Below are 17,419 nucleotides of genomic sequence, written 5' to 3'. Positions count from 1 at the left end.
CGCTTTCCGCAACTAGAGAAAGCCCGCGCCCAGCAATGAAGACCCAACGCAGCCAAAAATAAATAAATTTATTTTTTAAAAAAAACCTGGAGATGCTACTTTCATTGAAATTCTCTGGAGATATATGGAATCACATTAGGGTATACAAATCTTGGGTGAGAATCTCTGAGCAAATGGTTTTGTGCAGACCAACTGTTTTCTGCAGGACCTGCTGCTGCATGAAGGCCTGGAGGTCATCCCCATGGTAGGAAGATCTGAGGACAAAGACCATGTCTGGGTGAAAGTTCAATACTCCCCATTGCTAATAAAGGCAAGCTTGAGTTTTCTCTCATAAAACTATTATTGTTTATTATGTTTGGAATTCAGAAGGGTCGGTATAAAGACTGATTGACTTGATGGCATATATATTCAAAACTTTGATATTTATCCCTCAAATTCTATAGGCTCTCATACTCGCATGCTGCATGTAACATTATTTGAAGATTTCAGTTGATTTAGAGGCATGACCTGTAGAGGACCTAGAAATATTCCCAGATACATTTTCCACAATACAATTCCCAAAGTCTGTCTACCTAGTGATTTAATGGGCAGTTATCAGGCTACCATCAGGATAGGAAAAATATATATGGTTTGAACCCTATGTTGAATCCCAGCATTCAGTGGATAAAAAGTAAGGAAAAAAAGGTACGTTTTTCTTAATCAAAATTTAAACTGTGGGATGAAACACATCTTTGTTTATATATGATACTGAAGTCACATAATTCAATATCTGTACTTATTATAAGTGAAGAAAATGCCAAGTTAAGAGAACCAGGCAATTTAACTCCTGACAGGTTGCACGTGCACTGCATTTTTAAAGTTCATATTTAAAACTATAATGATGTGTTTTAAAATAATCAAAACTTGACATATATGAGATGGTGGTAGGAAAGCAAAAGACATTCTATTCCTTGATAACATTTAATAAAGTTGAAGAATAAGTTCTCAATGAAGCTCTATAACTAGGTCATTCCTAACTACACTGTTTGCCTGAAACCACACTATTGAGGTTTTTCTCATATTGAGTCTTGAATTTTCCTGGTTTTCTGGTAGCTAATTACTAGTTAGATCTCTATTATATGATGTTTGTGAGAGTCACTGTTTTTAATCCATCAAAGCTGACTTTCTGTTCCATGTAGGACCACTCAGCATCTCTATTGATCCTATGTTGGAAGAATCTGGCTGGTTTTAGCCCAGTTTGAAATTAACATGAATCAATAAGCATTAAATTGAATTATGGCATCTTAAAATAAGAAGGCAGAAACATTTTCCAGTGGGAACATCTGTTCTTTTAAAGACATCTATAAAATTTGGTAGGTGGGTAGATTATAGAAATACAAGGCTTAGTGGAAAAAGCTCCGTTTAATATACAGAGGGCAACACAAGAGTGTCGTCAGATGTTTGCACAACACACCTGATGCTCTGTTGGGTTTCCAGTACAGACTGGTGTCCAGTGGGAACTCATGGGTAGGTCTTCAAAGCCTATGGTCCCTGGCAAAATCGCCTTTTGCCCTCAGACACTCCAAAGCACTTCAGGAATGCTTATTTCAGTTATGTGGAACCCCACGGTAAAGAGGCACGTGGCCTTGGGAAGGCAGGGGTTCCCAGACTTTCCCATCCTAACACAGCTGAGCCTGTGAGAAGACACTGTGCGTCTTTAACGCCGATGGCTCCCCAAGGGAAGAGATTCCCATGATTACATGGAGGCAGGCGATCAGGTCTAGATCACCTAGATTACTTAGAGAGACGGTAGGAGGGAGGGGCCTTCTAAGCACATGGTACATATTGAGAATCACTGGAAGAAAGGGGAAATGACACCAGACGAGTAGCTGACACTGCGGGGTTTGAAGAAATCACCTGGATTTGGGGCTCCATTTCTTCACTGGTGAAACAAGGAGATTTGAGACAGGTGGTCTCAATATCCCTTCACACTAAACTCTAATTTCAAGATTCTAACAAAATAGAACTGAGGCTCAAAAGTCTGAGGGAGTGTGACAGGAAAGGACTGATGGCTAAAATCTCTCCCAGGCTTAAAATTCTCTAATTCTACCTATTTCTCTAATGGAAGTGAGAATCTATGGAAAAAAATAACTCACCTTTATGTGGGCCCTCCTTCTGAAGAGGCATTTAAGCACTCTTTTTGTTTAGAAGAAACTACATCTTCAACAAATAAATTTCAAGAAAAAAAAAGAAAAAGAGGAGAAACTTCTAGGTTAATAGAGACTCAAAAGTCACATCACCTAACTGTACCTGGCTTCGGTCCTGGTTTGAACGGTAAAAACACCGATGAGACAACCAGGGATATCTGAAAACTGATTACTGACTGGATATTTGATGATATTAAGAAATTATTGCTAAAATTTTAGTTGTGATAATGGTAGTGGTACTGCTACTATGTTTGTTTTTTTAAAATATTTATTCATTTATTTAAGTTGCGCCAGATCTTAGTTGTGGCACGTGGGATCTTCGTTGCAGCATGTGGGATCTTTTTTTTTTTTTTAGCTGCGGTGTGTGGACTTCGTAGTTGTGGCACACGGACTCTTACTTGCAGCATGCATGCTGGATCTAGTTCTCCGAGCAGGGATCAAACCCAGCGCCCCCCCCCCGAACCCCCCCCCCCGCCCCGCCGCCCCGCATTGGGAGCACGGAGTCTTACCCAGTGGACCACCAGGGAAGTCTCTGTTGCTATGTTTTTGAAAAGAGTTCTTATCCTTTAGGGATACATACTGAAATATTTACAGATAAGATGATATGATATCTGAGATTTGTTAAGAAATAATCTAGTTGGGGGGATGAAAGAGGTAGAGATGAAATACTTTGGCCTTGGTTTATGATTGTGGAAGCTGGGAGATGGATACACATGACTTCCTTACATTTTTATTTTTGAATATGTTCTAAATCTCCCAAAGCAAAATTTTTTGAAAGGACATCTTGAAAATACTTACTAACATGTTGTTTTACAATTAATCTACCTTAGTTTCTTTTCAAGAACGATAAACAAACTCAATCAGCCATAAATTCAGTCATCTAAAATCAAGACAGACATTCACCTACCATGTTCTTAGACTACGTATTCACAGTTCAAATGACCAGAGGACAAAGTACTTTTGTACTTTTGCCCAAAGTAGAATTACCACAAAAATAATCACTGCAATTATTTATCAGTAGCTTTTCCATTAAAATATCTTTTAGATCTTCCTTTTCATTCATGGGAACAATGTCAGAAGAAAAGGCCATACCTCTCAAAGTTATTTTAACTGAAGAATTCATACTTTTGGAAGGAGACCTGAGGTCTTCTATTTGAATCTCCAGTTTATTCATCTCTATTAACAGATAAATACTTAATTAAAAGACTATTTTAAGAAAAACTGAACATATCGTAAGCAACAGACAATAGGTTTAAATCCAGAAGACCCACGAAAACACTTCAGAGAGGGGTCCTTATTATTTGCTATATAAAAATTGGAAAAATAGATAATTCTTGAGGCAGAGCAGGCCCAGAATGCAGTGCTGCTTGGGTACCACTCCTCCCATCTGGCTCTCATCTTGAATATGCTCCACTCCTACCCAGGCAGGACCCACTGGAAAGCATGCTGTGGCTGTCACTGTGAAGGACATGTGTTTTTGCTAGGAAGAGTCACCATGAACATGCAGTAGTGCTTGAGGAACTTACATTCATCATTTAGGATATTATATACAAGTACACTCATCAAACTGAAGACCAAGAGATAGTTCTTAAGAAAGAATGACCATTAACCTATCAACATCTAGCTCTGTAACATATACAGAGAGATTAGGCCAAGCCTCAGTGAAAGCATGGACTCACTAAGTTAGAAGTTACTAGCTCAGCAGAACTCTACAAAAAACATTTCATTAATTAACCATGGGCTTTACTGCCAATACCAACAGAACATATTCTATCATGGTGTGGTGATGGCACCTCTCTCGGTGTAATGTTTGAGTATAAATGGATCTACTTTAGATGTTTATTTATAAATATCCTCTTCAATCTTGAAATAAAATTTCACACTAGAGTTTTCACATAAGGAAACGGGAAGCACAATAAGATGTTTTAAAGCTCAAAGTCCAGTTCTCTGATGGACAATAACTTAGTACATTATAAATCAACTCTAAAGGAAACAAAAAAGACAAAAGATGGAGAACTATTTGAAAGCTCAGGGTCTAGAGGAGAGAGCACTATACTCCTATGGAAACCAGAGGCTCTAAAACAAGTCCCACAGCACCTGCTGCCCCAGCTCTTCTAAGATTTGATCAGCTTGATCTATAATTGCTCAAGAAGCACCTGGCCCTGCTTCCACTAGCCCGTTAAGTTTCTTCACTCATCTTTGTATTCTCAGCAACTACAGAACAAACAGAACGTGCCTGGCAAACTTTTGTTGAATGAGGGAATCAGGTGTATGGAGGGCTAAGGGGAAAAACCCATGACAGACATGTTCAGAGTGCCCTGGTTTCCTCACCAATTTGTGCCTCCAGGCTAGCTATCACGCCCTACCTAGCAATGATCTGGGAGAAGTTCCAGAAAAGCTCATATAAATCAAGTATTTGAAAATCAAATGCTTGCTATTTAAACCAGGGGAGTCTGCTATTTAAATGGAATCCACGGTAGAGCTACTTGTAATAGGGAATAAGCAACCCCCTTTGTAATGAATACTCATGTTGATATTGAGTTTGCTTTCAATGGGAGACACCTGGCTCAAATCTACACCTTGCCTCACCATCACTTGAGCAACACTATTTCACGCTGTCTGAAGCTCTCAGTCAGACTAAAAAGGAGATAAAATAAACTGTTATAATCCAGCTTTTGCACAACTTTCATCAGTATTGCCTGTACCCTATTTTTAATTTCAGAGGGCAAGAAAGTTCCCCAATAATGGAGCCCTGGAGGGCAGCCAATGCTCCATGGAAGCCAGGCTCTGGGCTATTCAGCTTCCCTTGGTTGACGTGGGATGGGCAAGTAATACAACAGTCCTTGAATGGGGAGCTAGCTGACTGCCAGGTAGACAGTGTATCTCTAGAGAACATCTTTAAAGTAAAACCCGAAGCAACAAAATTGTCATCTTCTAAGAACCGGTACAGGGATGAGTCCTAGTCAGAGATGGTGGGCATACAGTAGGCATTTGATAAGCGTTTGTTAGTTGGTCCCAAGATAAAAATATGACTCAAGTGACAAGTTTCAGAAGTTCTGGCCATGGAGACAGCTTGAGGCAGAAGGAAAGTGTCAGTGTAGCACTGACTTACAAACAAGAACAGGCGTTGCTGTCACCTCTAGTCACCCAGAACAATAAGGGCAGATGGTGGCCAACAGACTGATTTGCTAGTCAAAGGTTTAAAGTTTCATGTAATGTTTCATGGATCTAGAGTAGGGTTGTCAGATTTAGCAAATGAAAGTACAGAATGCCCAGTTACATTTGAATTTCATATAAACAACGAATGATTTTTAAAGTATTCCCAAATATTGCATGAGACAAACACAAAAAATTACTGTTTATCTGAAATTCAAATTTAATTGAGTGTCCTGTATTTAATCTGGCACTCTTACTCTAGAGAAAGTGGAAACATACGGTGACCCACAGACCTTACTCCATTAAGATTTCTGAAACACTGTTCACGGAAATGCTTAAGGAGTTTAGATATGGACAATGAAGAATCTATTTTCTTAAGAGTGAAAAAAGATGTTGATCAGAGTTGCCTACTCCGAGGCCACAGTGAAGGGAAGGATAAGAGAATAATATAATTAGGACACGGTTTCTCGACCTCAGCGCTACTGACGTTTCAGGTTGGATAATTCTGGGGGGGGAGGGGGCCGCTGTCCTGTGCATTCCAGGATCGTAAGCAGCATCCCTGGCCTCTCTACCTGCTAGATGCCAGTAGCACACCCCTCCCCACCACACAGTGAGTTGTGACAAGCAAAAATGTCTCCAGATATTGCCAAGTGTCCCTTGGGGGCAAAAAATCTCCTCTAGTTGAAACCACTGACTTAGAAGAAATGGTCAAATAAACAGAAAGTGTCATATCCATTAACCAACCGGTGGTCATACAACAAAAGATTCTTCTCAAGGGAGAAATTTTCAGCTCACCCCGGGGCTGCCTCGGGATGAGAGGGCTAGTCATTTCAGCTAAGACAATCAGAAACCCTTCATCTGCCAGAAGCACTACAGAAGAATCTTTGGTAAGCCAAGCTGATGAAGCTCTGCATGGCAGTACACACATCACAGCAAGCAGGGCATCGAACCCAGCCTTTGAAGATGTTCCTTTTAAGTTAACCTCCCTTCCAACTAAACTTTTTCCAAATCTCTTCCTGCCATTTGGAAGTTGAGTGATTCTCAGCTGAAAAGGACTGTATATACGAGGTGCAGATGGCAGCAGTTACGGCCCTCACCAGATGCTGCAGTCTCTAATTTGATTGAAAGGATATAATTAGACAACAGAAACACTTTAATGAAAGAGCAAAACATGGAGGGAGGGAAGGATTGAAGGCCCTTAACTGATGCCAAAACACCCACCAGTAATAGAGGCTTTGAGTCTGGGGAAAAGGAAGGGGAAAGCCCCTTAAAAGGACAGTCCCCATCCTGTTTATTTCCCCATAGACATAGGAATAGGGATTTTATTATTGTAGATTTCCACTGTATTTTATGTGGGAACAATCTGATTAAAACCAGAAGAAGTCTTTGGAAGAACATCAAAGAAAAACAAATATGGCTTCTGTGGTCATTATTAAAAATATTTTTACCAGCCCAATAATTTTCTTTGAAGATGAATTTTTATAGATTGAACAGCAGCAAGTAATTTACATACTGTGATGACACTGGTTAACAATCCCTACTGTTCTAGAACTACTTGGTTGCCATGTTTTCATCCAACTTTAGGACACCAAGGAACATGGACAGCCATTTAACATTTCTGTTTAAAAGATATAAACTCTAACTCTGTTTAGAGTTAGTCCTATAAGTCAATGCCACAACTGTTTTGTATCATCTTTAAAAGTTGCCTATGCTGTTTTTATTATTTCCGAGCTTTCAAACTTTGAGTGTGAATATACTGCTCTGGTTCTAACCAAGAGTCTAACCAAACTGAAAGAAATCCAGCCCTCAAAGTCTGAAGTTGCTAATGTGGTATGACACTGGGGTTTGGAAGCCTCCTCAGCCCACTAGAAGCAGGGCCCCGCCCTCGTGGTAAATTGAACAATAAAAGTTTAATGCTTTGGCTACTTGCCAGGGATTAAATCAGTGGCAAGAAAACTAGAAGCTGGGCCCAGCAGAGGGGCAGCCCCGAGAGGGTACTGTTATTAAGTACCCTCTCATAACTGCAGGAGGGAGAGGCAGCCTTGCGTGAGGTGGCCTCAAATCTTTTGTCTGTAAAGTACTTCCTAGCCCCCAACCTCATTCCTCTTCAAACCGTTGCAAGTCCAGAAGAGGGAGGTGTTTACCTAGAAAGAGGATTAAAAGGGGGATGGAAGGAATTTCCTTAGAGGATGAGAAGGCAGGTTTCTGTGGAATGGCTATTTTTGAGGAGTGTGGACACCCTTCTAATGTTTCTACAACGGCCTCTATCCTTTCCCTGTTTAATCCGAATCCAGGATAATGTCCCAGAGGTGACGTCTGGGGAAGAAGCACTGCCATCTTGAGAGAATGACACTGAAGACAACAGAGGGGGAAAAAACAGAGTGATCTCAGGCTCCTCTCCTAGACTAATGCTTCCGGGTTCCACCTGGATACTCAAGGTCAAAATGAATGTGGAAGAATGTCAGTCACCGTCTTCACCCATTCACTGTGAGCCAGACAGAAACTAACCTGCCAGGTGACAAAAGGGGGCTTGAGGAGACCTCACCTCAAAACCTGCACAGGTAGTTTGCTAAGGAACACATTCACTTCCTCCTCTGTTATCCTTATTCAGGAGGCAAAAACTAAGAAAAAACTACAGATCCAAACTTTCGGCCTCTCCCAAGTGTTTTGCATTAACTGTTCCACAGTACAAACACAATCAATTTGGTATGTTTGAGTGTTTCATTTTGTTTTTTCGAAAATGTTTTAATTAAAACAAAATAATCATCCATGCTAAGCACACTGTTGTTTTTTAAAGGCCACTTTAAAAATGACAATAGAACCATTCAACTGTTTAGGAAAGTGACAGAAGTTTTCTTTTTTTTTTCTTTTTTTTTCTTTTTTTTTAAATGTCTCAGGGCTGGTGCCACCTGCTGCCTGGGCTTTCCTCTGAGAAACAAATCTCTCAACAGTTTGATCCAAGCAACATCTGCATAGCTGAACAAACAATGCGCTGGTTCCGAGAAAGGCTCTATTTTCTTTATGTAGTGCACACTGAACCATACTGAATTACTTTTTTTTTTTTTTTTTTTTTTGCGGTACTTGGGCCTCTCACTGTTGTGGCCTCTCCCGTTGCGGAGCACAGGCTCCGGACGCGCAGGCTCAGCGGCCATGGCTCACGGGCCCAGCCGCTCCGCGGCACGTGGGATCTTCTTGGACCGGGGCACGAACCCGTGTCCCCTGCATCGGCAGGCGGACTCAACCACCGCGCCACCAGGGAAGCCCCTGAATTTCTTTTTAAAGTATTTTTTAAAGTCTTATTAAAGATCTAAATGTATGTGTATGAAATTTCCCTCCCTCAATATGTTTTTTTTTAATTGTGGTAAAATATACCTAACACAAAATTTACCTTTTTAACCATTTCTCCCATGCCTCTTAAAGTTAGTTTATAGTAAAAGGTAAAAGGTTCATTTAGCAAGCCTCCTTGTCACTTTTCCAGACCAGTGAACACTGCAAAAAATCAACACATATGGACCTAGAGCAGGACTTGGTCAAGTCCAGCCTGCAGGCCAACTCTGGCCCACTGCCTGTTTTTGTATGGCCCATGAGCTAAAAATGCTTTTTAAACTTTTAAACGGTTGAAAACAACCAAAAGAACAGTATTTTGTGACATATAAGAATCACATTAGACTTCCCTGGTGGTTAAGAATCCACCTGCCAATGGAGGGGACATGGGTTCGAGCCCTGGTCCGGGAAGATCCCACATGCCGCGGAGCAACTAAGCCCGTGTGCCACAACTACTCAGTCTGCACTCTAGAGCCTGCAAGCCACAACTACTGAGCCCACGTGCCACAACTACTGAAGCCCGCACGCCTACAGCCCGTGCTCCGCAATTAGAGAAGCCACCGCAATGAGAAGCCCGGACACCACAACAAAGAGTTGCCCCCACTCGCTGCAACTAGAGAACGCCCGCATGTACAACAATGAAGACCCAACACAGCCAAAAATAAATAAAATTTTTAAAAAACTGTTAAAAAAATCACATGAAATTCAAATATTGGTGTCCATGTAAGTTTTCTTGGAAGACAGCCACACCTATCCATTCACAGTCTGTCTATGGCTGCTTTGCTCTATAAACATGACCTCCCTTCTCTTCATTCTTTGAGATTCTGCAGCTGTTGTACTGCAACAGACAGTACATGGCCCACAAAGCCCAAATTATTTACTGTCTAGCCCTTTACAAAAAATGTTTGCTGACACCTACCTGACTTAGAGCCTAAGATGGCATTATAGGCTCAAAAATTCTAAACTAAAGATGGTATATTGCCCATCACCCAAAATTTCTAATCTGTATATTGTAAAGCAATTTAAAGCAATATATTTTACCTTCATCATTTATTGCTTTTGATCCACATATGCTAAATCATAAGTGTATCAATAATATCTATATTAAGTGTACCAACTTGCTGTTTATTAGCAGTGAGCCTAAATTGAACTTCATTTTGCTCTAAGATTTATAAAAGGTCTCACTGCATATCTCAAACAGTTAAACAGCTTTGTCGAGGAGCCAAAAATTTTCACAAAAAGATCAGAGTTCTTTGATGCCAGGTCAGTTTTGATAGTTTCCTGTTTCTTAAAATACATAAAAGTAACTGGTAATGCACGTTAGTCCCCTTCACTCCTCTCAGCCCCTGGGTTGTATACAGGTAATTCTATACAACATAAATGGAGTCCCCAAGAGGGATAAGGCCCTGTACAGTATGAAGCTCTCACTGTTAACTGAACTCATAGGTTTTATGGCAAGACACACTGCTGTCTAATGGGACAAATTCTACATGAGGAGCTGGAGGAGGATGAGCATAAAAGGCTGTTCACAGCAAACATAACCAGAGTTGATACACTCTGTTGACGCACACCTGAAAGCCCCTAAAGGTGGTGAAACACCCAAGCAGGTATATGCCTTAGGCGGAAAACTCAGAGCTGAAGTCCACTCAGCCTTCTCTGCTCTTCCTACCTCTCGGCTGTCCCCTGCAGGTCAGTAAATTCCAGATGGGAGTTCACTTCAGAGAGCCCATCAGCCCACGGCCCTGGCTGCCTTCCTCCTTGAAAAGGGAGTCTAGATTCCACCACTAACCTCTACCTTCCTCCTTATCAGTTGTGAAGGAAAGGAAAGAATCTCAAAGAATGAAGAGAAGGGAGGTCATCTGGGGTTGGCTACACACTGTAATTAGAAGTAGCACTGATAGGGAATGAGCTAACTTTTTATAAAGTCAGCATTCAAAAATGCAAACCACCAGTAATCTAAATATTACAAAATTATGCAGAATATAAGTATTGAAATAATTTTTTCCATCCACAAAATTTTAGAGAAAATTACAGTATCAAAAATATGAAATGTCAAGTTTGGCATATCCTCAGAGTAAAACGTGTTTTTCATTGGAAAGGATTTTTAAAAACTAGTGGGTAGGCTCTAGACAGGATGTGATGCTGAAGACCATGTGGTATCTCCCTAAAACTGCCTCTGGAACTAAAGAGGAGAAGTCACAAAGGCACTGATGTACTAGGATGGGAGGGAAAAAAGCTGGTAAGGCTCACTGAATTGGGAACATGGGCCACTTATCATAAATCATTTCACAATGGTTATTTATTAACCAGACTCCAATAAAAGCACACACCAAGGTTTGAGGTTCAAACTACATAAGAGCTGCTGCATTTGACCCTTCCAAGCAAAGCAAAGGTGCCTGAGGAGAGGGTGCCACCTTCCAACAAGCATAAGCACACAGCTGGCTCACTGAACACTTTTCAGAGCTATTACTCTGCCCTTTCCAGGAGAGGAAACAGTTTATTTCCACCCATACCTCTCTCTCCATAGAGGTCATTAAATCCTGACCACACATATGGCAAAGTGGAGCTAAGGGGTTACTAGGTTACAGTTATGTTGACATATCCTGGCTCTCAGAAAGTCCCTCCTTCATTCCCCACATACAGCAAACAGTAGAAGTGATCAAACTTCTGCACAAGTTTTTGTAGTTGTCCCCTGGAAGGCCACTGATCACTCAGAAACCACTTCCTGAGCCTAAGGTTTATAGCACTTGGAGAGCCCCCTTCTACCACTCTAAAGCCAAGCTTTGCCTTTAACAGGGATTAATCAGACTCGAAGCTCATAGCATTCCCAGGGCAAAGGAGGTGTCCAGCACTTGGTGAACTGTAAAGCACTATAAAAAGAAGTATTAAATATGTTTAGTGACTGCCTGCTACATGTGGGTGTGTTACCTGCAGTACATCATTTAATCTTCACAACACCCTGCAAGGGAGTTATCATCATCCCTCCTTTACAGATGAGGAAACTGAGGCTCAGAGAGCTGAAGGCACAACCCAAAGTCACATAGTAAGTGACAACACTAAATCCTTATCTTTATCACAAATCCAAGCTGGTAAGTAAACAAAGCAACTTGGAGTTTTCTTTCATCAGCAAAATCCTGTCTCTCCAACATCACAGTCTGCGACTTTGGGTGGAGAACCCAGAGGCCGGTTTTCTTACTTCAGCAAACCTGTAATGCACTTTTCCTGTCCCTTCCATTAATGCCGAATTCTCAACACCTGAACAACTTGCGGACCAATGTACCTGGGCCAGACAACGCCCCCTTGCCTGCTCTTCAACTTGGAGAGTTCTGTTGCAAGGAAGGGTGTGCGGGCAAGCTAAGCAAAGTCACAGCTTCCATCCTGGTCTAGGGCCCCACTTGGGGAAGACCTGGCCTTGACCTTGGCCTGGGGAGCGGGTTACCCTGTTTAAAGTGTGGGCCTACTGGGGAAACGAGTGCTCTGCACTGCACTCTCAGGATAAGCACCCTAAGCTCTGTAGGGGAGAAGATTCCCATCACCCCTTACTTTCTTCCCCTCTCCACGCTGGACCTGCACGGAGTCACGGGGAAGTTCAAAGCGGCCCCGGTGGGGTGGGGGATGGCTAGGGAGGGAACGTTCTGGCTGGGTAGAGCCGGTCGTCTCCGGACCCAGGTCTACCTCTAGCAGGGCGGGCAGGTCAACTTTACTCTCCTCAACTTGTACTCAGAAATTAGTGTTGGGCAAGCGGGTGCAGCCGGGACCGGGCAGAGGGGCCGGGTACCCGCTCCCGTCGCCTCCGCACCCGCTCGTGAGCGGGTAGACTCAGGGTTCGCGGGCGTGGGTGGGAGGGGGGACTGGGGGCGTCGTTGTGGGGCTTGCGGAGGGGATCCTGGCCCCGGGTGTCGCTGAGGGGCTTGGCGGGGGGGGCAGCGTCTTGAGGCGGGGTGGGGGAGCGTCCCGGCCCGGGGGGAGTCGCTGAGGGACTTGAGCTGGGGGTGCCGGGTCCTGAGACAGAGGAGACATCCCGGCCGGGGGAACGTCGCTGAGGAGCCTGACCAAAGGGTCTGGGAGGTACTGAGGCAGACAGGGCGCCGGCCGAGGGCGGCTGAAGGGGTCTGGGGGAGTCCCAGGTCCTGAAGAGAGGGGCCGCCCCGTCTGAGGGGCGTCGCTGAGGGACTGGAGAAGGAGTCCCAGAAGGCAGGGGCGAGGGAGTTGGGCCCCCCGGGCGGGCTCCGCGCAGGACGGGCGGAGCGGGGGGTGGGGGGGCAGCTCACTCACCGGGTCCGGGACCGAGGCCGGGGCTGGGCGCGGGCCGGGCGGCCAGCGTGAGCGCGGCGGCGGAGAGCAGGGCGAGGCGGGCGGCGGGCGGCGCCATGGGCCGTCAGTGCGGGGCCCCGGGGCGCGGCCCGGGGGAGAAGGGGCAACGCAGGGAGCCGGGGGCGGCCATGGGAGCGGGACGCTAGGCTCGAGCGTGGCCCCGCCCCGGCCGCCCGGCCGCCCCGCCCCGGCCCGCCCTCCCCAGCGCCGCCACCACCCCTGCCGCCAGCGGCCCGCCAGGCTCCGCCGCGAAGCCCGAGGGGCGGAGCCGACTGCGCACGCCCGCCTCGCCCCGCCCGCGCCTGTCACTCACGCCCCAGGCCCCACCCACATCCCCCCTGCACCTGGGCCCGCCCACCCGCGGACCACTTTCTTGGTTGGTTTGAGGGGCGGGGCCAGCAGGTGAGGGGCGGAGCCTGGGGCACAGCCTCCGAGTCCACAAGCGGAGGTTTGACCCGGCTGGACCGGGCCGGGCGTCCAGTGACCCTTGCTCCAACCTCACTCGGGTCGTGACCCACACGCGGGCTCAGCCGCAGCCGTTATAGTCAGAACAGCAGTCTGCAAACCGCTTTTCCCTGCTTGGCTCATCACAGCGGTTTAAAAAAGGGTGCTCTGGAGTCAGCCTGTCCGGGTTCATATCCCACTTGATCACCTGTAAAATCTTGGGCGGATTTAAAAGAAAAATAGCTCTCTTACTTCAATTTCCTTATCTGTTAAATGGGGACGTTGATAGCAATTACTCCCAAAGAGGTTGTACTAAATGAGACAATGCGTGGAAACTTTGACACACACACAGTAGGAGCTTAGAAAATGTTGAGCTCCTTTTACCAACCCAATTTTTGCAGCCACAAAAGAGGCAGCATACTGAGCCCCGGTTCCGAATCCTATCGCACATTTTTTGTCAGCTGGGGCATGTTTCCTGCTCTTTGTCATCTGCAAAATAGGAATATTAAAAGGTCTTCACAAGATTAGATTAGCTAGATGCAAGTAAAGCGCCCGATACCAAGAAAATCCAGAAGTGGGTGGGGCAATGGTGCTTTCTTAGACACTGCCATCCCGGGACGCAGAGAGCGCGTGGCTCGCTTAAACTCTCGGCCCTGCGTGGCCTCACTCCCCCACAAGGTCTTCCCCGCCCGCCCCCGGGGTCTGTGGTGGGCCTCTCTCCTCCCCCACACTACCCCAGGCAGAGATTCTCCTTCGGCTCCAGCCTAAACCGCCGCGGTGACGCCCCGCGGGGCAGGTCCGGGCGGTGCGCCGGGCGCTTTTAAGTCCCTGGTCCCAGACTTGCAAGTGCGGGCCTGTGCCCCACGCGGCGGCGGGAACCTCAGCCCTCCTGTGCTGACTCGCCGCGCCCTGAGCGGGGCTGGGCTGTCCCCGGCCCGCCTTAGGTGCACCGGCCCCTTCGCCCCCTAGCCATCCCCCTCGCCCGGTCCAAAGACCCGCCACCTCGCCCCCAACCATCCCCCCATCCCAGCTGCTCCCAGAGCTGGGCCCCAAAGGCACAACTACACCCACGAGGCTTCTTGGCTCCGTCACACTACCCACACGACCCAGTGCCACGGCAAGAGTATGCTTGTTCAATCACTGTTTTCCCTGGGTCATTACCAAGGTCGAGAATCCTCTGGCTCCTTATTGGAGCAGGGGGATGCCCTCCACATCCCACCTGGTGTCTCCCACTCTTGCTTACCTTCTCCTTCACCATTTTGGGCCCTTCCCCACCTCCAAAATCACCTCCTCCAACATAACCTGGCACTCCTTCAACTCTTAACTTGCACTCTCCCAGGCAGGAGGCCCTAGAAGGAGAATAAAATGGGAAGATGCAGGTAAAACCATCAGCACAAAGCAAGTACTCAGTAAGCGTGATCCCTCCTCCATTCAACAAATATTCAGTGCAGAGCCTGTCAAGAGCACCAGCAAGACAAGAACTTACACTCCTAGAACTGACACTCAAAAGGAGGGGAGAGGCCAGTCAACCAACTGGAAAATAATGTGAATTTCAGAGAGCAAAATGTACTACAAAAACAAGAAAATGATGATATTGACAGAGGGTGCTCTGTGGACTGTTTTAAACAGAGTGCAGGGGAAAGGTTTTAGCAAAGCAGGACACAGCTGTCTACAGTTTACAAGGTCCTTTCATATCTCATCCTAGTTTCAGAGGAGGAAATAAGAAGAGGCAGATGGGGGGGCGGGGATTCAAAATCAGGTTTATTTGGCCAAGTCTGGGGATTTATGCCTCATGGTAGCAGCTCCCATCTGTCTTACTGCCCTGCAGAAAGGCACCCCTGTTGACTGGGTACCAGCCCCCTTCCTTTATTCTGCTCTCTTGGCCTTGTGTAACCAGAATGGGCTACAGTGAAAAATGAAAATGAAAATGTGGGGCCCCTTGTTCAAAATTTTTAAGAATTTCAAGATGGTGACAACAGAGCATTAAACCAAGCCTGAGGTCCTTCTAAGCTCGGGGGGGAAGGGGGCTGTGTCATTAACTACACACACCCCTGAAATGTTGCAAGCCCATGAAAGCTGACTTGTGCAACAGAGCTCAGAAATAGTGTGCAAGCTCCTGCCCCCACTGGCTGCCATGAGAAACATCTCTCTAGCTGTCCCCAGCCCTCCCTCCCCTCTTTTCCAGCGTAAAGCCCAGCACAGGTGATGGAAACAGCACACAGAGGCTAAAAATACCACCGAGCAGGTCTAGGTCAGGGCACGTAATGGCTCAAGGTCTTTGCTCAGTTATGTGGTCCCTGGCCCTGGCAAGGAGCTGCCTGAGATATTCATTTCAATACTTCACATGCCTCAGTCCTTAAGCAGCTTTATTTCATGGAAAGAGTGAGGGCATTGACTGTAGCCCCCGGGCCTCCAGGAAGATATTGGTGTCTGTCTGTCTGCCGGCTCTGCAGTCAGGCCCTTGGATTCCTCCCGAGGGCAGCAGGATTTGCCAAGAAACTGAGAGATCTCAGCTGGTGGAGTTTGGGCGATCCTGGTATCTTTGAAACTCCAGCTGCGGTGATTTCTACTCAAAGGGCAGTCATGTTGTGGAGAGAGCACTGCATGAGGAGTCTGATTATAATAACAAGAATGGCAAACCTTTACTGAGGATTTTACTAAGCTTTCAGCAGTGTGCAATGTTTGTCATCACATTTCTCGTATGACGGTAGCCCTATGAGGGAGGCACTCTTATGAGCCCCCTCATACAGAGAGGTTAAATGGCTTGCTTAAAGGTTGCCTAGTGGTGGAGGTGGGCTATGACCCCAGGCAGTGGGACTTTAGGACCCTACTCCTCATCACCGTGGTAAATTGCCTTCTTATCTTTATGGGGTTCTAGCAACCAACGCCTACTGAGTGGTCCAGGGCTGGGATTAGGGTGAGGCAAGTGAGGCATTGGCCTCAGGCACAAGATTTAAGGGGGCCCCCCAAAACTCAGTAATCAAGACAAATATTTAATCAATTTTTAAATATATTAAATATATTTAATGGACAGTGTTTTAATGCAATATCTTTAAAAACTCTAAATGAATGTCAAAAAATTAATGATGGACAGGGTTTCCCTGGTGGCGCAGCGGTTGAGAGTCCGCCTGCCAATGCAGGGGACGCGGGTTCATGCCCCGGTCCAGGAAGATCCCACATGCCGCAGAGCGGCTGGGCCCGTGAGCCATGGCCGCTGAGCCTGCACGTCCGGAGCCTGTGCTCCGCAACGGGAGAGGCCACAACAGTGAGAGGTCTGCGTACCGCAAAAAAAAAAAAAAAAAAAAAATTAATGATGAACAGAATCTCAAAACTGTAAATAAAAACAGGACCTAGATTCCTGATTTTCCTTTAGGCTCAGGCTCATCTCAGCACTGATCCTGTCTCCCAGGTTCTGGGTCAGGCAACTAGTGATGGAAAATTCAAGAGAAGCAGTAGTTAGTCTGTTCTGATGGGGGTGAAGGGAGAAAAAGAATTTGGTTTTGAACATAACGAGTTAGCAGTGTCTGTGGGGCATCCAGGTGGCCACATCTGAGAACTCAGAGCCAGGTGAGAAGGGGCGGCAGAATGGGCAGGGCAACCTCATTTCACATACTTGGCCCGTGATAGGTGTGTATTCAGTACATGTGGTCTAAATCACTAGTCCTCCGAGTTTGCATCATGGTTCAGGAATCTTTTCAAGTTCTCTCATCCAAAGTTTTTCTCTTCTCTCCTAAAACTTCTACATCACAAACCTCAGATGTGTTCCCATATGGGTGTGGAAGTTTACTTGCTTGGGTGTTAAAATAAAAACATCTTCTGAGGAAATTAAAAACAACTAAATTCCACTAGAATTTGGGGGTGGGGCATGAAGGAGGAAGATGAGAATTCATATAAATTGGCTCAATTTCCTCTTTTCTTTAACTTTTTTTTTTTTTTTTTTAAATTTTTGGCTGCGTTGGGTCTTCATTGCTGCACGCAGGCTTTCTCTAGTTGCG

At 45.7% G+C, this 17,419-nt stretch overlaps 1 protein-coding gene across 2 annotated transcripts in view; it reads right to left on the bottom strand.

Moving 5' to 3' along the window:
* KREMEN1 (kringle containing transmembrane protein 1) overlaps positions 1-13,164 on the bottom strand; it is a 64,267-nt gene extending 51,103 nt beyond the window's left edge. Inside the window, exon 1 of one of the 2 annotated variants that reach the window (XM_060028290.1) lies at positions 12,942-13,164. In XM_060028290.1, coding sequence (XP_059884273.1) covers positions 12,942-13,038 — 97 coding nt within the window. In that variant the 5' untranslated portion in view covers positions 13,039-13,164. The remainder of the gene's footprint in view (positions 1-12,941) is intronic. The other variant, XM_060028291.1, reaches the window with a different exon arrangement.
* Positions 13,165-17,419: the final 4,255 nt, after the last annotated feature.

This window comes from Delphinus delphis, chromosome 13 (genome assembly GCF_949987515.2).
Source record: "Delphinus delphis chromosome 13, mDelDel1.2, whole genome shotgun sequence".
NCBI classification, from domain to species: domain Eukaryota; kingdom Metazoa; phylum Chordata; class Mammalia; order Artiodactyla; family Delphinidae; genus Delphinus; species Delphinus delphis.
The sequence above is the reverse complement of the archived record's forward strand: the minus strand, read 5'-3'. Positions and strand labels throughout refer to the sequence as shown.